This window comes from Lepidochelys kempii, chromosome 7, assembly GCF_965140265.1.
Source record: "Lepidochelys kempii isolate rLepKem1 chromosome 7, rLepKem1.hap2, whole genome shotgun sequence".
NCBI lineage: Eukaryota > Metazoa > Chordata > Testudines > Cheloniidae > Lepidochelys > Lepidochelys kempii.
In genome coordinates, this window is record NC_133262.1 from 49982816 (window position 1) to 50005492 (window position 22677).

A 22677-nucleotide genomic window follows, 5' to 3' on the forward strand; every position below is an offset into this window, starting at 1 on the left:
CCCATTCCTATGCATTTGCTGCCAGCTGAATCCATGTTGCTGTTTCCTGCCAGCGATTTGAACCCTGGCTTTGGTGGCAGTTTCCCTGTCCTCACTGGGGCCTGCAGCTCCTCTTGACTCCACATCAGCTGTTGAGGGACCAGGACAGAGGCTGTGTTTGGCACAGTATTTCCTGCACAGACAGCAGCTGTTTTAAAAGGAAGATGAGGGGTGGGGCAGAAGCTCCCCACAGTGTTAATGGTTCATCAGCAGGCTTTGAACCCAGGATCTTGAACATCACAGTACAGGCCACCCCTGCATCAGCTAAAGAAGTGGCTCCATTAGTCAGGTGCAGTAGTAGGTTGTTATCCTCTAGTGCAGTGGCCCCTGATCCCTTCAGTAGCAAGACCCTCCTGTCATTAGCAATTTAGGGGTTGAAATGCCATCCAGGTTGAGAACCCCAGAGCTTGTGGACCAGTGGCCAGAGGGAAGCATGGCGTGCACCCCATGAGCACAGCACACTTTGCAGGAGGGGTGACCTCCTTTGTTTGGATTGGGCAGGGTTAGCTAGGCCCAGGACTTCTTGGGCAGGCATGTTGGGAAATTGTTGCCACGGACACTGCTGGGGAAGAAGGAGCAAGGAGGGGATTGGAGGAAGTGGGCTGGTGATTTGGGCCCAATGTGGGGGACTGGAGAAGGCAGAGACCCTCCCCTCAGGTGGTCTTCACCCCTGACCTGTGTCAGACCAGACCTTCACCCCTGATCCTGTGTGGGGAGGGGTACCGAAAGGCCTGTGATGTGTTTAGGGAGCATTGGGGGCTTATCCTGGTGTCCTAGAGCTAGGCTCCTGTTCTGTGAGCAGGGGGCTGTTCCCCTCCACCACAGAGTCCAAGGGGCTCTAAGGCTGAATGTGTCCATGAGGTGCCAGGTACACATGGGAGCTGCTGACAGTGCAGGCTACTGTCTCGCTTGGGCGTGGGATGCTGGGATGGATCCGGCTGTTGCTCAGGAAAGTGTGTCAGCCTCATGCCTGTGAGTAGTAGCTACTGATGCTTTCCTGGAATAGGATTAGCATCAATGTAGCCAGTGCCAAGTAATTAGTGCTAACGAGCTGTCAGATGGGAAGCTCTGGTCACTGAATTGCCCAATAGCGATTAGGAAGGGATCTTCCCAGATCCTAGCCAGCAGCATCGTTCTCGTTGTGCAGCACAGAGGCGCTGACTCTGGGGGTGCTCTGGGGCTGAAGCACCCATGAAAAATAGTAGGGGGTGCTCAGCACCCACCAGTCACAGTGGTTCTTGGCCAGGGCTGGCTGCCGATCAGCTGTTCAGCAGGCCCCCAGGATGGCCAGCAGATCAGCAAGCAGCTGATGGGAGGCATTGGGGTGGGGGCTCAGGGGAGCGGGGGCGGGAAGAGGCGGAGTGACAGTGGGGCTTCAGGGAAAGGGGTGGAGCGGGGATGGGAAGAGGCAGGGTGAGGGCAGGGCCTCAGGGGAGGAGGCGGAGCAGGGCTGGGGCCTCATGGTGGAGCAGAGGTCGAGTACCTATTGTGGGGGTGTGGGAGAGTCAGCGCCTATGGTACAGAGTGTTGTGGTTGGCACTGCATTTGCAATCTGATGGGGCCCTGACACCCTGCAGCTTGTCCTGGCTCCCTTCGCAATCTTAACATTCTCCTAAATTGCCTGTTTCCAGTGTTACATGGTGTGGATCCCATGCTGAGGTGGGGCGAGCATCCTGCTAGGTGGGCACCGTGGGAGTCCAGGATTGGAAAATACTGAGAAGCAAGAGCTTGGCCACTGTTCCTTAGAATACTGCAGCGTGGCCTAACAGCTGAGTGCTTCCTGGAGTGGGGCACAGCAGGGTCTGGCAGTTGAGTGCCACAGTGGGGCTGCCTTCAGAACATAGGTGCAATGCCCCCAAATCCCTCATCAGTGCTCAGCCCCTTCATGGCAGAGAAGTTCTGGCCCTTCTGCAGCGCGTGAAAGCAAGGTGCCCAGGCCTGGACTCAGTGCTCCGGGGGAAAGGCTTGCCACAGGGCGACCTGGGGAGCCTGCAGCCCTAGGAGGCCACAGAATCCATCCCTTTGCTGCAGAGTCGTGGCCCGGAATCACAGATTTCTTTGGAAAAGGATGATTCTGGCTCTCAAGCCTTTGAAATGTGCCCACCCGAGCATCACTGACATAGTGGCGGGTGCCTGAATCTGCAGCCAGCCCTTGCCAATCGCTTGGAGGTATGAATGGTTCAGCTCAGTCTAGTGACAGTGATTTAAAATTCAATACAAGGTTATTGAGCAGAGTCACTCACCTCCCATGTGCTCCTCCTGTGTCCCTTCCCACCCTGTCCCCCACCCCTCCTGGCTGCCTGCAGCCCCAGCTAGCCTGTACCAAGCTGCCCAACCCTCCATTTCCCTGCCATCCAGTGGAAGCAAACCAAGCATTGCACTGGAAATGCGGGTTGTCACGGGCTCACAGGTTGTGCCCACTCTTGGCCTGTACAGTCCCTGGGGAGAACCCCCTTCAGTGAGACAGCTCTTCTCAGGGGTCTACTCTCTCCCCCAGGGGTTAAGCCCCTCCACCTCCTGGAACCGCACCTCCCTGAGCCTTAGCACGCCTGTCTCTTGCCATGGGCCCCCTCAGGGAGTCCACTCGCTCTGGACTCCCGGGCCCTCCACTCCTGGTCCTTGTCCTGCCCCCACCAGTCCTGTTCTATGGGGCCCCAACCCCATCCTCATCCCACCCCTTCCACTCCTCTTCTGTGAGACCCCTGTCCTTGTTCTCCCCCACATCCACAAGCCCTATTCCGTGGGGCCCCAACACCATCCTCGTCTCGCCCCCACCACTCCTGTTCTGTGGGACCCCAGCCAACGCTATCCTCATCCCACCACCACCAGTCATGTTCTATAGGACTCCAGTCCAGTCCTTGTCCTGCCCCCGCCAGACCTGTTCTGTGGTACCCCAACCCGGTCCTCGTCCTCCCCGCAACAGCCCTATTCTATGGGGCTCCATCCCTGTCCTCCATAACCACCCCCCACCAGGGGATCCCAACCCCATCTTTGTCCCACCACTGCCAGTCCTGTTCTGTGGGGCCCCAACCCTGTCCTAGCCCCTGTCACGGACTCCCAGGTCATGCCCACTCTTGGCCCTGTATGGTCCCTCGTGGGAATCCCCTTCAGTGTGACAGTCCTTCTCAGGGGTCCTCTCTCTCTCACAGGTTAACCCCGTCCGCCTCCTGGAACCACACCTCTCTGAGCCTTAGCACACCTGTCTCTCACCATGGGCCCCCTCAGGGAGTCAACTCCCAGAGGCAATAGAATCATAGAATCATAGAATATCAGGGTTGGAAGGGACCCCTGAAGGTCATCTAGTCCAACCCCCTGCTCGAAGCAGGACCAATTCCCAGTTAAATCATCCCAGCCAGGGCTTTGTCAAGCCTGACCTTAAAAACCTCTAAGGAAGGAGATTCTACCACCTCCCTAGGTAACGCATTCCAGTGTTTCACCACCCTCTTAGTGAAAAAGTTTTTCCTAATATCCAATCTAAACCTCCCCCATTGCAACTTGAGACCATTACTCCTCGTTCTGTCATCTGCTACCATTGAGAACAGTCTAGAGCCATCCTCTTTGGAACCCCCTTTCAGGTAGTTGAAAGCAGCTATCAAATCCCCCCTCATTCTTCTCTTCTGCAGGCTAAACAATCCCAGCTACCTCAGCCTCTCCTCATAACTCATGTGTTCCAGTCCCCTAATCATATTTGTTGCCCTTCGCTGGACTCTCTCCAATTTATCCACATCCTTCTTGAAGTGTGGGGCCCAAAACTGGACACAGTACTCCAGATGAGGCCTCACCAATGTCGAATAGAGGGGAACGATCACGTCCCTCGATCTGCTCGCTATGCCCCTACTTATACATCCCAAAATGCCATTGGCCTTCTTGGCAACAAGGGCACACTGTTGACTCATATCCAGCTTCTCGTCCACTGTCACCCCTAGGTCCTTTTCCGCAGAACTGCTGCCTAGCCATTCGGTCCCTAGTCTGTAGCGGTGCATTGGGTTCTTCCGTCCTAAGTGCAGGACCCTGCACTTATCCTTATTGAACCTCATCAGATTTCTTTTGGCCCAATCCTCCAATTTGTCTAGGTCCTTCTGTATCTTAACCCTCCCCTCCAGCATATCTACCACTCCTCCCAGTTTAGTATCATCCGCAAATTTGCTGAGAGTGCAATCCACACCATCCTCCAGATCATTTATGAAGATATTGAACAAAACTGGCCCCAGGACCGACCCTTGGGGTACTCCACTTGATACCGGCTGCCAACTAGACATGGAGCCATTGATCACTACCCGTTGAGCCCGACAATCTAGCCAGCTTTCTACCCACCTTATAGTGCATTCATCCAGCCCATACTTCCTTAACTTGCTGACAAGAATACTGTGGGAGACCATGCCAAAAGCTTTGCTAAAGTCAAGAAACAATACATCCACTGCTTTCCCTTCATCCACAGAACCAGTAATCTCATCATAAAAGGCGATTAGATTAGTCAGGCATGACCTTCCCTTGGTGAATCCATGCTGGCTGTTCCTGATCACTTTCCTCTCATGCAAGTGCTTCAGGATTGATTCTTTGAGGACCTGCTCCATGATTTTTCCAGGGACTGAGGTGAGGCTGACTGGCCTGTAGTTCCCAGAATCCTCCTTCTTCCCTTTTTTAAAGATGGGCACTACATTAGCCTTTTTCCAGTCATCCGGGACTTCCCCGGTTCGCCATGAGTTTTCAAAGATAATGGCCAATGGCTCTGCAATCACAGCCGCCAATTCCTTCAGCACTCTCGGATGCAACTTGTCCGGCCCCATGGACTTGTGCACGTCCAGCTTTTCTAAATAGTCCCTAACCACCTCTATCTCCACAGAGGGCTGGCCATCTCTGCCCCATTTTGTGATGCCCAGCGCAGCAGTCTGGGAGCTGACCTTGTTAGTGAAAACAGAGGCAAAAAAAGCATTGAGTACATTAGCTTTTTCCACATCCTCTGTCACTAGGTTGCCTCCCTCATTCAGTAAGGGGCCCACACATTCCTTGGCTTTCTTCTTGTTGCCAACATACCTGAAGAAACCCTTCTTGTTACTCTTGACATCTCTGGCTAGCTGCAGCTCCAGGTGCGATTTGGCCCTCCTGATATCATTCCTACATGCCCAAGCAATATTTTTATACTCTTCCCTGGTCATATGTCCAACCTTCCACTTCTTGTAAGCTTCTTTTTTATGTTTAAGATCCGCTAGGATTTCACCATTAAGCCAAGCTGGTCGCCTGCCATATTTACTATTCTTTCGACTCATCGGGATGGTTTGTCCCTGTAACCTCAACAGGGATTCCTTGAAATACAGCCAGCTCTCCTGGACTCCTTTCCCCTTCAAGTTAGTCCCCCAGGGGATCCTGGCCATCCGTTCCCTGAGGGAGTCAAAGTCTGCTTTCCTGAAGTCCAGGGTCCGTATCCTGCTGCTTACCTTTCTTTCCTGCGTCAGGATCCTGAACTCAACCAACTCATGGTCACTGCCTCCCAGATTCCCATCCACTTTTGCTTCCCCCACTAATTCTACCCGGTTTGTGAGCAGCAGGTCAAGAAAAGCGCCCCCCCTAGTTGGCTCCTCTAGCACTTGTGCCAGGAAATTGTCCCCTACGCTTTCCAAAAACTTCCTGGATTGTCTATGCACCGCTGTATTGCTCTCCCAGCAGATATCAGGAAAATTAAAGTCACCCATGAGAGTCAGGGCATGCGATCTAGTAGCTTCCATGAGCTGCCGGAAGAAAGCCTCATCTACCTCATCCCCCTGGTCCGGTGGTCTATAGCAGACTCCCATCACTACAGCACAATAATACAACCCTATACTCTAGACCGGAGCAACTCTCAGCTAGTGTGAAACAGGAGTGTTTATTGAATGTCTGAACACAGCATAGGAAACTCTCAGGGCTCCAAGGCCTGGCCTCCCTCAGCACAGTACATCTAAGTCTCCCCTGCATTCAGGTGGGCTCTGCCTACTCTCTCTCTCCAGTCCCAAGGTGCAGCCAGTGCAGGCACAAAGCTCCGTCCCGTCGGAGAGGGGGCTGCCTGGCACTGCCCGGATACTGCAGAGAGGCCCACAGGGGGAACTGGAGCTTCCCTGCCAGCCCTCCTCTCTGGCCTTCCTTTCCATCCCTCCCTGTCCGGCAGCCCTCGCCTTCCTCCCTCTCCTGTACCGCTGTGGGGAGTCACAGCTCCTTGGGCCAGTCATGCATGTGCCCATGCATGTGCCCTCCCCTGCAATCTTGCTGGCTTCCCCCCCATGGCTTTGAGTCTCTGGGGGCCCGGTGGCCCACAGCTCTGCTCCCCCCACAATGTCTAGGGATGAGACCCAGCTGCACTGTATCTGCAGCAGGCCGGCTGGCTAGGCCCCTCATGCTTTGAGTCAGCCCCTGGCTCTCAGCACAGACGGGGACCAGTGCCACACCCTGTCCCGCCTCATTCCCCATAGGGCCTGCCTCTGGCTGGAGGAAGTTGGGGGAATCCGTCTTGCAGCGCCCTGTGGTGCCCGAGTGCCCTTGGTGCTACTCCCTGCACCACCCAGATGCGCCAGCTGGGCACTGAGACACTTGCACTGCCCCACTCAGCTCAGGGCTCTGGGCAGTGGCAGCTGAGAGGCGTGAGGCTTCCAGGCACCAGGGATCTGTGCCTGGGGCCCTCCATGGGCAGGGTGAGGCGCAATGGACTTGGAAACTACCTTGCACATTTTGACCAGGGCTCTCTGCCACCCGGCCCATCCTGCTGCAGGGAAAGGCCCTCCTTGAGCCCTGACCCAGGCACCTCTCTGCCTGGCCACTTCTCCATGCCCTGCCTTCTCAGGGCAGTAAGGAGGCTGCTTTAACCATGATGCCCTGCTCCCTTGCCCCAGCACCAGGCAGCCCAGGTGCCCTGCTGCAGCACTGGGCAACCACTGGCTTGGCCTCGGGAGCAGATGGTGCTGATCTGGGCCAACTGCCTCACCAGCACCTGCGGCCATGCCTCTATACCATGTAGCCTGGCTGGGCTGTGGGGAGCCCCCTAGTGGTGACACAGGGCAGCACTGGCTGGGAACCAGAGCCCTTGGGAGAACCACAGGGTCTGTCTGTGTCCAGCAGCCTCTGTAGTGAATCCCGCAGCCCAGAGACCACCCCCTCCCCTGCTAATAGGGCGTCTCAGACCCTCCTCCTGCCCCTCCTCTGCCAACAGAGCATCTCAGACCCCCCCCCACCACCGTTACCCCTTTTAACAGGGTGTTTCAGACTGGCCTTGCCCCTTCCTCATGGACTTGCCTTTATCCTGCTTGTACAATTCCCATTGCCATAGCAACAGGCTCAGTGCCTGGTACCCAGAGCAGCAAGCTCTGCACTCCCCACATGCCTCCAGCTAACAGGTGTAGAGACCCCAGCCCAGCTCCTCTGCTCCTCCCAGTTCCTTGGCCCGCTGTGTGCAGGAGAGAGGGAAGTAAAAGCACAAGGGGCCACCCCCCCTTGATTTGGGGGCTGTGCCCAGTGAGAGTCCCTGCCCCAAGGGCACTGAGACTGTGCAGGGTTTGGGGTGGGTGCTGCCCCTGGGCTTTGTGCATGCAGTGCTCTGGGGCTCCAGGGTTCCGCATGGCCATCCCCAGGGCAGGGTTTGGGCTTGCTGCCTCTCGGGCTCACACTGGGCATTGCCATTCCCAACTGGGTAGGGCCGTCGCCAGTGCAGGGCTGGGTCCAGCACGCCGCCAGTCGCAGCAACTGGGGCAGTGCAGCTCTGCAGGGCAGAATGCCACGTAACCCTGGGCATATGATCCTGCCACGCTGTGGGCCGTTGTGGCGGCTCTGCATGTAGGGCTCTGCAGGGTGGAACCGCAGTGCGTTGAGGGGCAACGGAGAGCCGGGGTGGTGGTGTCAGCACTGATCCCATTGCACTGCACCGTGCTGGGGGAAGCTGTGCTGCAGGGAGGGGGCGGGTGGCTCTGCTGGGTCGCACTCTCCCCTCAGGTGGGGCTGACCCCATTGCTGGGCAGCAGGGGGTTGCTGTTTTCTGGAGCTGTGGCATCCAGGCCACATTCAGTCTGGGTGACGGCATGAATCCTGAATTCCGTCTGCCCATTGGATACTGGCTCCTCTGCCCTTCCTGGCCTGAGCTGCTGTGCTGCATGGCTGTTGACAGTGGGGTGGCCCGCCCCAGCAGTGGCCGTATTTCTGCAGCAGGCAAAGTGGTTCTTGTACAGAGATGCACACTCCAGCCCCCTTGCTAATCTGCTGGGCTTCACTGTTGGCTTCAATAGAAGCAGGAGGCAGCCCAAGCCTGGGGCCCCATCCCCCTTCTCGTTCTGGTGGTGTGAAGTAGACTATAGACTGGGGGCAGGGGAAGGGAATCAGGTTGACCATTGCTGGAGGCAGCCCTGGGGCAGCTGCAGTCCAGCAGTAACTGCAGCAACCCCCAACTTGTGCTTCAGGCCCACAGGGCAAGGGCCACCTGCCACCAATGCATCCAGGGCTCTGGGCCCCCTCAGGAGCAGGGCCCCCTCCTGGGGCTCTGGGCTGGGAATCACTGTGCCAGGAGCCTTAGCCCCAGTCAGCCTGCAGGGCCGTCCCTGCCCTCTTTCCTCCTCCACCGCCCCCGCCTCCGGAGACCCATGGTGCCTAAAATCCCAGTGTGCTGCATTGTTGGTCACTTCCCTGGAGTGTAATCCCCGCCCTGTGTGCCAGCTCTGGGTTCCCGATGCAGCCTGAGAACCGCTAATGGAACAGTTGCCTCACCCAGTGCAGGCCTCTCTGCCCATCCCTGAGCCAGTGCACACCTAGGGTGACCAGATGTACCGATTTTATAGGGACAGTCCTGATTTTGGGGTCTTTTTCTTATATAGGCTCCTATTACCCCCCACCCCCGTCCCGATTTTTCACATTTGCTGTCTAGTCACCCGACGCACACCGTACAGCACCCAGTGCCCGTTTCAGGGGCTCAGGAATCCAGGCCTGTCCTCCCCACCCTCTGCGGGGTGCCCCGCTGGGGGCAATCCAGGGGCTCAGGCATCCAAGTCCTGTTTGTATTATCCATATTTTAAATGACTAGTTTGCTGGAGCTGGACAGTCAGAGGGAAACTATGGCCTGGATTTCAGATTCCTGCTGGACTTCAGCCCTGCTTCTGAGTTTTTTATGTAGCTCTCTGTCCCTTGCCCTGCCTGCCCTATGGTGGGTCTGGGGGCTGGTCCCTCTCTCCACAGGCACCGACTCCGTGGGTGCTCCAAGGCTCCAGGGCTGGAGCACCCAGGGGAAAAACCCACTGGCAGCTCTCCACTCCAGCTCACCTCCACCTCCTCCCCTGAATGTGCCATTCCTACTTCTCCTCCCAGTGCTTGCCGCCACAAAACAGCTGTTTTGCAGTGTAACAAGCCCCGGGAGGGAGGGGGAGGAGCAGGAACACCGCATGCTTAGGGGAGGAGGCGGGGAAGAGGTGGGGCCGGGGCAGGGATTTGGGGAAGGAGTCCAATGGGGTAGGGAGGGAGCGGGGTTGGGGCAGGGACTTTGGGGAAGGGGTTGGAATGGGGCGGGGTGGGGAAGGGGTGGGGGCAGGGCCAGGGTGGGCGGGGGTGTGAGCGCCTACTGGCGCCAGGAGAAGTTGGCGCCTATGCCTCTCTCTGCATCCTTAGCATGTCACTTGGATTGGGAGCACTGCAGGGCCAGGCTGGGTCTCCTGGTGTCTGTGCAGAACCTGGCACTGTGGGGCCTGTATCCTGGCAGGGCTCTGGGCACTCCTGCAATGTGCATGTGACACAGCAAGAGCTGTAGCCAGTGCCTGCATCCCCATCCCCCTGCAGCTCTGATCCCAGCCCCCAGTAGCTCCTGGGCCCTCTGCGACACAGCTCTGCCATGGGGCACAACGACACAGCCCAGCAGCAGGGCACTGTGCTGTGCTTTCACCCTAAGGACCAGAGGGAGTGGTCTGAAGGTCCAAAGGCTGTGGAGCTCCTGGGGAGAAGCACCAATTTGGATACGTTTCAATCCTGCCCCTTCTGGGCCTTCCCTCCTTGTCTGTCCCTTGTTAGCCAGGGTGCTGCTGGTTTTAGTCCCACGTTCTCCCCAGGGCGCTCAGGGAACAGCACAGGCCCAGCATTGTGGGAGGGTGCCCACTGCATGCTGAGTTACCTGCACAGACTCCTGTGTGGGGCTGTTGGCGCACAGTGAGCAGGGACACATGGCCAGCTGCTCCTTCAGCTGCAATCCCAGAGTGGCTGTGGTCACCATAACCCTTAGAATAGAGCATGGGGTGCATAAGCCCCCTGAGGTCCACATGGGTGACGCATCCCCCTCTGCGCCTCAACCCCAGAGGATGTGAGTCGGGTACAGCCCCCATCTCTTCAGCTCCAGCTGGGAGCTCCAGAGAACCCTGGTTTGATCCCCCAAGGTGGAGCCCATCATGTAAGTGTGGACTTGGCCCTGGTTTGAACCCCAGCCCCTGAAACGGTGCAGGGCCCCCCAGTGGCAAGGTCTGTTACAGCCAGAGCCATGGGTGGTGCCCTGGCCCATCAGTGTCTCTAGGTGATTGAACTGGGGCCCTCCAGAGAAGGGAGCTGGGGCCTGACAGAGTCCTGGCCTCATGGACCAGGACCAGAGGGGGACCCTATAAAACTGATGGGGGATGCACAGCTGTGACACAGCATAGCTGCCCTTCTGGTCACCCTGGTAACTGTTCCCTGTGAGAACTTGCTGGTCTGGGTGGGAGGGATCTCGCTGGTGCATGGGGGCTGGAGAATCTCGCTGAGGCGGGGCATGTCTCGCTGGTGCCTGGGGGCTGGAGGATCTCGCTGTGGGTCTGCAGGGGCATGCTGCTTATTCCAATGGGAGGATATAAAGCTTGTTCAAATGACTGAATGGCATCACCTGCTGGGAGCTGGCAGGGCCTGGTGGGGTTCACGCCGCACAGCCTCCATCTATAGCCCCTCTCCCTACCCAGCACCCCTCTCTGCTGCAGGATTTGGGGGGGGGGATCTGGGACTCTACTAGAGAAATGCTGCATGTGGGGTTGGCCAGCAGCAGTTGGAGGTGGCACAAATGCTGCCCAGTTGCTTCAATGGGATTCCCTCAGGCTCTGTCTGGTAGCGCCAGCCAGGATCAGTGATGGGAGGGCAGACAGGGCTAAGAAATGGGGCTGGAGGGTGCTGAATCCACTAGGCTGGGGCCCCTTGACAGCACTGGTAGTGGGGGCTAGCATGCTCAGGAGGCCAAAATTCTAATCCAAGGCAGCTGGGGGATGGAGGGTGAGGGACACAGGGGCCAGAGAAGCCAGAGAGCATGGGGCAGGGGACACTTCGGGGGTGTGGTACAGGGTGGGAAGCTGAAAGGCTGGAGTGGGGGGGAGCAGCACTGTGCCTAAAGGATGCCATAGAAGCTCATGTGACCAACACCTAGAGAGCAGAGGCTCATGTTGCTGGTTCTGCCTGGGACACGAGTCCCAGGGCTGAGAATGGAACTACAGCCACTGCCCCAAAACTGCGTTAATGCCCACTCACAGGGGGGTGGCGGTGCACGGTGCCCTTTTGGGGCGTTGAGTGCAGCCAGCCGCAAACCGGCTCCAGGCCAGCCCAGCCCTCACTCAGCAGCACTTGCTCCACCTCCGGCCCTGAGGAAGCAGCTTTCAGAACAATCTTACTGTGCATATGGATTTTAGAGTGCTGGGAAAGATCAGTCCTTAATGAAAAAGCTTTGCTCCCAAGCGAAAGAAGCCCTGTGACACTGCCCCCACCCTGATGGAATTGGCACAGCTGACAAGCTCAGAAATCTGCAGAGGACAGGACTTGAACTTCCTGCCAACATGTAGCTGTCTCCTGTTGCTGTGAGCTGCTCTGTGACTCTAGGGCAGCTGTGTCTTTTGCCCCCTGCTGACCAGCAGTCCTGCGGACCGCACTCCAACCACTCTCCTTGGCTTGTTCCCCAGACATGAGCTGCCTGGGGGATCTAACTCCCACTCCACCGCACATTGGAAATGTTGCTTTCCCAAGGAGGTGCCAGACACCAGCTGTGATCAATGCAGGGCAGGATCAGGGCAATAGTTTGAACCCCAGGTGGGTGCAAAAATTTTTATAAAAACCCTAAACATTTTGCTGTAATGCGATAATTTCAGGCATGTCTTGGGAACCCCGGGCTCAACGTTAGCCTGGATTTGGACCACCTGCCGTGAGCACTGCTGAGGCACAGCACATTTCTAGGCAATCGGAGTTTGGATATGGATTTCTGAGCACTCAGAAAAATCAGTTGTTATGCAGTAAGTTTAGTTTGAGCCTTAATTGTAATGGTGCTAGCACCAAGAACAGGAAATTGAGTGCACAGTGCTGAGAGAGATCAACAAGGCAGCGAAGTCTGACAAAATGGAAACAAAGAGGATCTCAGCTACCCACTTAGCAACTGGGAAAATGGAACCAAGATTAGGAAAACCATTTCTCAATGTGTTAAGTAGTCACTTCATGGACCAGCTCAGGCTAAAGCTCACAAGGAGAACGACTGATCTCGCTAACACAGAGGAGTTAATTCAAGAAGTGACAGTAGCAGAGCCACTAAGTTACAGTGACCACACAACAGAATTAGGTTTGACACTCTCAGGGGTGGGGAGGACACCAAATGTGACCTTGACACCAAGCTTCAGAAAGGAAAATGTCAATGAAATAAGGAGACTAATGCAAAGGGAGTAAATCCTTAGCGGTAGCATGAATGCTACTTAAAAAACCAGGGATGGAGTCTCAGCAACCATGTGTGTCCCTGAGCATGCCTAGAACCAGGAAGGCAAGGAGTAAAGCAACAGGGCCAAGTGGCAGGTTCATGCAAAACTCCCTCAAAATATGGAAATCTAACTCTCTGCTTCTTTGCCTTCCAGCACCAGACCCGGCAATGCCGTTTGGCTGCGTCACCCTGGGAGACAAGAAAGATTACAACCAGCCATCTGAGGTGACTGACAGATATGACCTGGGACAGGTCATCAAAACGTGAGTATGAACCGGATGCTACCCGCCCTCTCCCCCACACCTCTTGCTCTGCTGTCTCCATTGCTTACACTCTCCCATCCCTTTTGTAGTGTGTAGGAAGTGGGTGGTATTCCTTTATGGCTCACCTAGATTGAGAGACTGGAATAGTAGATCATCTATAACAGTATCACTGGGAAGACAGAAGTGGCAGATTTACTAAATGTAAAGGGGGCTAAAATGTAGGATCTGCTGCACAGCTTACCAGCCCCTACTAATCTCACAGAGAAAATGTTTGCTGCAATTGTGGAAATTCAGCCAACAATACACCCCGCCCCCAGCCATCGGTGAGCACCAAGTGTTTCCGCTGTTACAAAAGGAATCAAAAAGAAGCTGAGAAATGTTGTGAATATGGGGCTGGCTCAAGGCTCAGTGTTACCAGGCTTCAGAGAGTTGAAATGATGCATTAAGGGGCCAGTTAGTGTATGGTACACACACTGAAGCAAGCCAAAAACACCCAGTGATGCTGGCTTGACCTAAAACACACACCAGAAATTTCTGTATCTACTGTGTGTAGCTATGATAGATGCCAGGGAGCTGCAACAGCTCCATTTGATCCATACAACAAATAAACTGTGGGTCAAGAAGAAAGCACAGTGTGAGCAATGCTCAAGGACTGTGTGTCCATGCGACAAACAGCCGCACAATGCAAATGGTAGTTGGGTCAGGGACAAACCCTGGAGAAACTGCAAGAAATTGGGGTGAATGTAGGAAATGTGCTGGGGATTGCAAAAAGCACACCCCATCCCTCTAAGGGCCATCCCCGAGGAGTTCAGCATTGCAGATGATAACAGGGAGACTGTGGAGAATGCTATATTAAACTTCATTGCACCACGACCCCTTCTGACAACAAAAATTACTGCATGGGTAATTGGACTTGGACCAGGCTTCAGTCCCAGGCTGCAGTGAGACATTAAAATGGGGTCAGGACCCACTTTGGGTCCCAACCCACAGTATGACAACCACTGCAGCATCTCTACAGTTACTTACATTTAGAATACAATAAATGAAGGGTTATTTGGATTTCTTTCCAATGGGAAGGGTAAGATACAAAATGGAGCTGGATCGAGGCTCTGCTGTGACTGGGATTTCACAGTGTGGTTATCAGAGAGCAGAAAATCTCTGTGTAACTAGAAAATATAAAGAGAAACCCTCTCTCCCCTGGGCATTATTACAGGGAAGGTAACATCTATCTGTAACGAGCAGCTGCTAAATCTCTATGTTGTGAAGTGTGAGGGTCCTGCATTGTTTGAGAGATTCAGCTGGCCTGCCATGGCAACACAAACACACCCCTGCAGCGGTAAAGAACTGCGGAGCTCCAGACTGACACGCAAACAAGCGGAACTTTGGGACAAGGCAGCTGATGGCATCGGGAAACAAATGAGGAAGCTGGAAGAGAGCGAGCGATTTGGGAGTTGTGCAAAGCTCACCCGGTACCTTTGGAGACACGGCCAAAGGGAGAGGCAGAATTTCCACTCTTTGAGGGTGCTGGAGTTCCAGCCAAGGAGCTCCTGAGAGAGCCAGCAGTGAAATGAATTGAGGTGTCTGGAACTGGTATGATTTCAAGATTATCCTTAGCCATTGCTGCATGCAGATCAGTGTCCCTGGACTCAAATGGAGGCTGTCTTTGCCTCGTTAGCCAGTGAGCAGCATTTCTTCAGGACCGACTTCGTCCAAGCCTGCCTACAAATGGAGGCTGGAGGCAGTGCCAAGAAGAACCTCACAATTATCACATACAAGGGCTTATTTCAGTCTAACTGGCTGGTGTTTGCAATAATGGCCGCATTTGCTGTTTGGCAGGGAGCCCTGGAGCAGGTGCCACAGGGCATGGCTGGTACTCCATCTCACGAGGACGAGAGCATGGGCATGAGGCCCCCACAAAGTCCCATGTGATGGTGGCTGAGCAGAGGCTGAGAGCAAAAAGGAAGAAATGGAAACCTTTCCAAGATTCAGCTGCACAGCATGGACGCATTTGTCAGGGAGCCAGCTGCAGCAGGGTCAGACAAGACAGTGGATACAGCGGACTCTAGCAGGGGCTGCCCAGTTGACGGCACTTCCCGACTGGTGGTGGAATGGAGCTAGCTACTGCTTGACCCTGCCACAGCCTGTGCTTGTGGTTGCTCAGCGCCTTCCCTGTCTGCAGCTGCATTTGGTCCTGCTCCTGGCCCAGTTCCTGCCCTTCTCTGTATTTGACACCCCTGGCTCTGGACTCCAGCTCCTCTCCCCAGGCACATCTCCAGCTCGCCCATCAGCTTTGTTTTTTGGCTTCTGGACCCTGGCTCCGACCTATGGCTCTGCTTTCAACTATGTCCCGGAGCAGCCTGTGGTCCTGATTCTTCACGCCAGCCCATTTCCGCTCTAACCTCCAGGCCTGGCCACCCCTATGGCTCTGACCATAGGCCCAATAACCCACATCCCAGGCGTGATCCTTACAGTGCCATGGACAAAGCTGGTTTGTATAAATCACAAGACAAGTCTTAAGTAGGGCCGTTGATTGATCGCAGTTAACTCACGCAATTAACTCAAAAAAATTAATCGCGATTTAAAATGAATCGTGATTAATCATAGTTTTAATCGCACTGTTAAACAGTAGAATACCAATTAAAATTTATTACATATTTTGGATATTTTTCTACATTTTCATATATATTGTATTCTGTGTTTGTAATTGAGATCAAAGTGTATATTTTTATTATAAATATTTGCACTGTAAAAATGATGAAATAGTATTTTTCAATTCACCTCATTCAAGTACTGTAGTGCAATCTCTTTGTCGTGAAAATGCAACTTACAAATGTAGATTTTTTTTTTGTTACATAACTGCACTCAAAAACAAAACAATGTAAAACTTCAGAGCCTACAAATCGACTCAGTTCTACTTCTCCTTCAGCCAATCGCTAAAACAAACAAGTTGGTTTACATTTACGGAGATAATGCTGCCCTCTTCTTATTTACATTGTCACCAGAAAGTGAGAACAGGCATTTGCATGGCACTTTTGTAGCCTGCATTTACGTGTCAGATATGCTAAACATTCGTATGCCCCTTCATGCTTCGGCCACCATTCCAGAGGACATGCTTCCATGCTGATGACACTCTGGGTTAATTAATTTTGTGACTGAAGTCCTTGGGGGAGAATTGTATATCCCCTGCTCTGTTTTACCTGCATTCTGCCACATATTTCATGACATAGCAGTCTCGGATGATGACCCAGCTTGTTTTCGAGGCTGGGATATTGTGAGTGACAACAGAACTCCATTCACATCCAAAGAGTTTCAGTTGTTTGTCAAAAGAACAAAGATGCCACATCAGCTCCTTCCCAACCTGCCACAGATGGATTAGTGGAAAGGTTTGTCTAGACATTCTAGCAAGTGATCCATGCTATGACCCTGGATAAGGGTAGCTTACAACACAAGACTGCAAATTTTCTATTTGCCTATAGGAATGCACCTCATGCTGCTACAAATCAGACACCAGCGAGGATGTTTTGGGGACATAATTTAAGATAACACCTGGACTTCTTAAAGCCTGATCTGTAGAGGGAGTTCACAAGAAACAATGTGATCAAATGGCCACAGATGAACACACAGCTTTCACGTGGGAGAAAAAGTCGTAGTAAGAGACGATCAAGACAATTGGTGGAAACCTGGAGTGATTGTGTCACAGACTGGTCCCATGCCTTAACAGGTAGAAGTGGCACCAAACATGTCCTAGAGAAGACCCAGAAACTAGCTTTTGAGCACAGGTTCAGCAGGAAGTTTTACACCTGTTGAAAATATTGAGCCTACAATACAACCACAGATGGTGACTTGTGATAGCACCAGTGAGTCTGCAGGTGACCCTGGCGCTACAGAGCAGGGAGATGTTGCTGAGACAGCTGCACAAGAAATACAGCTGCTGTTCCAAATCCTGCTGTGCTGCCTGTGAGCTGCTAGCTAGAGAGAAGTCGTCATCCTCCGCTCAGACTGGACATGCAGCATGCTGCACATGGAATAAGAGTAGCTTTGATAGTCCTGCATTAGTAACTACGTTATGTCCTTTTTCAGACTGAAGGGGGAGAGATATTTAGAGTATATTAGGCGGTAATACCATGGTATCCTAGGCACTGACTCTGTGGGTGTTCCGGGGCTCAAGCACCCACTGAAAAAAAAAATACGGAGTGCTCAGCACCTGCAGGGCCTGATTAATCTTTTGTGGTCCCCGGTGCCTGGACTGAGGCCGGCCTGCTGCTCCACCCAGAGGCCCTGCCCCCGCTTGGCCTCTTTGTTTCTGAGGCCCCACCTGAGCTCCCGCCCCCACTCAGCCTCTTCCCTTTGAGGCCCTGCCCGCTGCTTGCATGGAGTGGGTAGGGGTCAGAGAGGAGCGGAGGTGAAAGTAAGCCAGTACGCCCTGGTACGGAGTACCAGTAAGAGCCGGTGCACCGTCCTGGGACCGGCTTTCCCAGACAGCAATTTAAAGCCTTGGGGTAGCAGCGGCAGGCGGGGATTTAAAGGGTCCCGGAGCTCCAGACACTGCTACTTCCCCGGCTCTTTAAATCCCCACCGGAGTCCTGCTGCCAAAGCCCTAGGGTAGCAGTGGCGGGGCTTGGGAGGGGATTTAAAGGGCCGGGGCGGTAGCAGCTGCCGGAGCCCCAAGCCCTTTAAATCTCCGCCTGAGTCCTGCTGCTGAAGCCCTGGGGTAGTGGCGGCGGCGGGGCTCAGGCGGGGATTTAAAGGGCCCTGGAGCTCTAGACGCCGCTACCGCCCGGCCCTTTAAATCCGCACCTGAGCCCTGCTGCTGAAGCCCTGGGGTAGTGGTGGTGGGGCTCTGGAGGGGATTTAAAGGTCCAGGATGGTAGTGGCGGCTGGAGCCCCGGAGCCCTTTAAATTCCCAACAGAGCCCGGCCGCCGCTATCCCAGGGCTCGGGCAACAGGGCTCAGGCGGGGATTTAAAGGGCTCAGGGCTCTACCACAGTGGAGCCCCAGGCCCTTTAAAGCTCTGCCAGAGTCCAGAGCCCCGGGGTAGCGGTGGCAGCCAGGAGCCTCAGAGCTCCTCAGTGATTTAAAGGGCCCAGGGCTCCGCTGCGGTAGTGGCAGCTGGAGCCCTGGGCCCTTTAAATCACCCCCGAGCCCTGGGGCTCCCAGCTGCCTCTGCAGCTGGTAGGTCAGGGGTGATTTAAAGTTCCCAGGGATTTAAGGCCCTGCCTCTTCCGGTTAAGGCCACGTCCCTTCTGGTTGAGGCCACGCCCCCTGCTCAGGACTCCGGCGTACCGGTAAGTCTTCTAACTTACTTTCACCCTTGGAGAGGAGCAAGCACCCACTGACAAAAACAAAACTCCGCACCTGTGCGCAGTATCCCTTTAAATAGCTAGCAAGCCCTGTAGTGGGCCTTGCTGTCTTCTGTGTTTGAGCCCGCGTGCCCCCTGCCAGAGCTGTAGTGTGAATGTGTGGCTAGGCCTGGCATATTGTGTGTGGTTGATAACTGTGGTTATTTGGACCCCACCGTGCCCGTGCGGTTCCTGCATGTTACAGTCGTTGTGTGACACGTAAAAGACGCAACACTCTCCTCTTTTTATGTGTGCCCACCTCCCAGTTGGTATGATCAAGGGCATGGGGCGGGAGCAGGAACACCGTAGCAATGGAGACCGCCCCGTGGGCAAAGAAGTGATAGCGTGGACCTGGCTACAGGGCTGGGAGCAGGAGCAGGGGATAATGAAGTTGGTGCCAGTGCAGGGGGTGACTGGGTGACGGTGCCAATGCAGGGGCGAGATTGGTAACAATATGGCAGTGATGCTCATGGTAGTGGTGTGGTTGCTGCTGGGGCCGACCGACACCAGGGATGGCTGCTGGTGGAAGCTGGGCAGAATATCCCAGGAGTCTCTCTAAGGACCCCTGCTCCAGTTTGTGACACCCCTGTGGGAGTCACCAGGCTTTGAGTTCCCTCAGCTGGTTGCTCTCAGCTGGCTGGTGTATGTGACTGTATCACAGCGAGATGGTTCCCAAATGACATCCATGGCCACTGTGGAAAGTATTGTCCGTTGTCCTGTGTCTTTGGTGACCTGTGTCAGGGGAGACTGCTTCTGCTGTGTCAGGGGAGACTGGAGATTTTTCAGACTGGAGATTTTTCACGGCTCTCCCACGATGTCCACTAGCCCCTCCCAGCAGGAGCTCTTGGGAATGTGTTCGCATGAGGATCCGGAACACTGTCAGTGAACGCCCTTGGCACATGCCTCTCCAGAAGGCAGAGGAAGCTGAGCAGCAGCCCACTGGAGCCATCCTTTCACTGGCAGGAACATAAACACCCTACCCTGGAGCACCTGCCTGGCTCAAGGAGTGATGGTGCGATTGGCAATGGTTTTGCACAGCCTGTGTTGGTGACCCCATGGCAACAGCGCTATCCAATCACAGGGAGCAGCGCCATGGGAACAGAAACAGAGACTGCAACAGAATGGAGAGACAGCGTCAGCTGAGGCGCCCTGTGGTGAGCAACAGCGATGATCACAGGGCTACGTGCAACCACCAGGCTCATCACAACCGCAGTGCCTGCGGCCATGGTTTCATTCCACACAAGAGCTTGGCCTGTCTATTGTATTCAGCCTCTGATATCTCTAAACCAGGTAATGGCATCTTTAATGTACAGTGCCACCTCCTCACCTCTTTTACCCATGCTATCCTTCCAGAACAGGTTAGAACCAGGGATTTGAACATGCCACTCATTCTGCCCAGTTTCAGCAATGCCAATTGTATCCAATTTCTTCTTATCAATGAGAATTTCCAGTTTTTCTTGCTTGTTACTCAGACTGCCGGCTTTGGTACAGAAGCAATGGAAAAATTTCTTCTCTGTACATTCTTCGTCCCATTGGTTCAGTTTGTTTTGTGATACACTGAGTTTGAGCAGGTACTGTATTTGCCCCCGAAGCACTATCCCTTAGCATTGCTATTGTAACGTTCTCCTGGGTACTCCAGCTAGCCTCCAGCTGAGAAGATTAGCATCTCTCCCACTTATGAGATGCAGGCTGTCCAATTTGGGCCACATTCCATGGAGAGAGGGTGCTATGCAATGTTCCACAAAACCAAACCCTTCTGCTTCACACCAGTCATGCAGCCAGTGGTTCACCTCCAGTATTTTCTGCCTTCTCTCACTCATGGGACCAGAAGAACTTCTGAGATCACTGGAACTTTTCTCTTCATCAGCTCCTTTCCAAGGTCCCTGACATCTTCTGTGGCCTGTGTAGTTCCATGTGATGCTGTGTTATTAGTCAAATAACCGACCCAATCTTGCAGTAACATCTTGTATTTTCATTCTCGGGGCACACTGCACTGTTATCTGTGTGTCCTTTGCTGAATTCTCTGCCCACTGGTCTTACTAGGGAGTCACCAATGATAATTACTTACCTTCTTAGCACAGAGTCCACAGCTAAGCCCTCTGAAACTCTTCTCTTTGCCACATGGTACATCCCTCCAGGATGGGCTTAAGCCATTCTAGCACTCCTGCTACCTCCTTTAGGGAGGTCAGCATTCTCTCCTGGTTGGCAGTGTTCAGTGCTGCAGAGAGGTCCCATAGGATGAGAATGGATGTGTGCCCTCCATTTGTAGACACCAGGAGTCATTCTTCTGTCCCATCTTCTGGCCTGGATCCTGACTGTGCTGGGTTTAGGATATTAGCTTAAATTTGGTGAGTCTGTAGTTGGCCGTTGTCTGCTTCTCTGTGAGCTTGCTTAGGAACAGATGGTTTGATACCACGCGGCAGTGGGCTAGAACCGAAGCATTCCGAGTGGGTTTCTTCAGTGTTGGTAGCACTATTGCAGCTCAGAAGGAGGGAGGGAAGATTCCTCCTCTGATGGAGGTGTTGGCTAGTCCTGGCAGGAGCAGCACCCATTGCTCCAGGCTGTCTGCCACCAGCCAGAAAAGGGGTGAGTCAGAGTCTTGGGTCCAGACTCCTTTACGGTGTCCAGTACTTTGTGAGGAGCAACTGCACTGAGCTCCAGGAATGCAGGTGGGTTCTTCTTTGGCTGGTACAGACAGAGTGGATCTAGGGTGTGTTAGAAACCTCCCTGAATGCACACTATCTTTTCAGCACCATAGGATGATAATTCTTCCCAGCACTTGGGGCTTGGCTCAGATGCAGGGTGTGGCCTCAGGACTGATGAAGCGATCTACCACCTAGGTAACTCCTTGGGACAGGATCTAGCTGGTCATTTCAGTGCAGGCTGATAGGAAGGTTCTCCTAGTGATTAATAAAGCCTTAGCATAGGCATGGAGGAATTCATTCTGTTTCATCCTGCCTGTATCAGCCTTTGTTTTCTGCTATCTGCGCTCAAGTTTCTGACTCTCTCACTCTCTCTCTCTCTTTATCCAGTTCAGGGTGTCAAAACCACAGAGACCTGTGTGGGTGATGGGGAGCAAGGGCCCACTTGGGGCCAATGGCCAAGGCAAGTGTAGAATAACGATGAGTCACTAGGTCCTGGACTCCTTGTCCTGTGGAGTCCTGCTGAACTTGGCAAAGTCCATGAGTCTTTCTGATGCTGGGTCCTGGAAGAGCGCTGTTCACTGCCTTAATGAGCTGATGGTCTGCCCAAGGCAGTGGCTGGGTTTTCATGTCTAATATTGATATCTAGACCAAAGAGCAGGTCCAGGCTGTGCCCAGCTGGGTGAGTTCACCAGAGATGAGGACAGGAGTTTGCGGGGGGGTTGTCTTTGCAGCCTTTTCGACATGAATGTTGAAATATCCCAAGATAACCATCGTTGTCAGTGAGTTCCTTCGTGAACCCTTTCATCTTTGGTCTGTAAATGAGCATAACATCTGTAAGCAGTGTCAGGATGAGCTCCACCCTGACATCTGGTGGTGAGGTGTGGCAAGTTGTGGAAAAGAACTTCAGGGGCTGATCTCATTTGCATAGGCACACCCACCACGCCTAGAATGAGACCATAGCTGCCCAAATGGTCACTTTGGCTGCTGTGGGATCCCCAGTGTCTCTGTTATTGGGGCAGGAAGAATAAATTGTTATTACCCTGATTATGGGAACTGTGCTTGGAACTGTACGTGGCCTTTTGTTATGATGGAGGGATTCACCATCAACTAAGTAGCACTCGCTAGGCAAGGGTCATGGGTTCCAAAACTGTGTGAAGGGAGAGAGGCTGGGGACAAGTATTAATACTTGGTGGCATGGGCCCCTTGGTGAGGGCCTTACATGCTGATTGCACTTCCTCCTCTCTCCACTGTAGAATATCAGAGCTAATTTTGATTTCATTAGAAGTCTAGTTATAGGCTGCTGAGCTCACTTTGGGCTGACAGTGCACCAGCACTGGGGCTCCCCTACTATAAGCTGAATTCACCTAAGAGCTGAAATCACTGAGTGTTGTGTTAAGTAGTGGGGGAGCCTGAAGATATATTGTGGAGCAGTTTGCGGGACGGCTGGTGAAGCAGTTCGACGCGGAGCAGTGTGTGGATGGCAGGAGCTGCTTGTGGGCCGTGGAGCTGAGTGAAGGAGTTCGTGGGGCAGCTGGCGGAGCGGAGCGCATCTGAGCGAAGGAGTTCGTGGGGCGGCTGGCGGAGCGGAGCGCAGCTGAGCGAAGGAGTTCGTGGGGCGGCTGGCGGAGCGGAGCGCAGCTGAGCGAAGGAGTTCGTGGGGCGGCTGGCGGAGCGGAGCGCAGCTGAGCGAAGGAGTTCGTGGGGCGGCTGGCGGAGCGGAG

At 54.0% G+C, this 22677-nt stretch overlaps 1 protein-coding gene across 1 annotated transcript in view; it reads left to right on the plus strand.

Annotated features, from left to right (window-relative positions):
• CAMKV (CaM kinase like vesicle associated) overlaps nt 1-22677 on the plus strand; it is a 56355-nt gene that overhangs the window by 13768 nt on the left and 19910 nt on the right. The window contains exon 2 of the mRNA XM_073352618.1: nt 12864-12972. Coding sequence (XP_073208719.1) covers nt 12878-12972 — 95 coding nt within the window. The 5' untranslated portion in view covers nt 12864-12877. The remainder of the gene's footprint in view (nt 1-12863; nt 12973-22677) is intronic.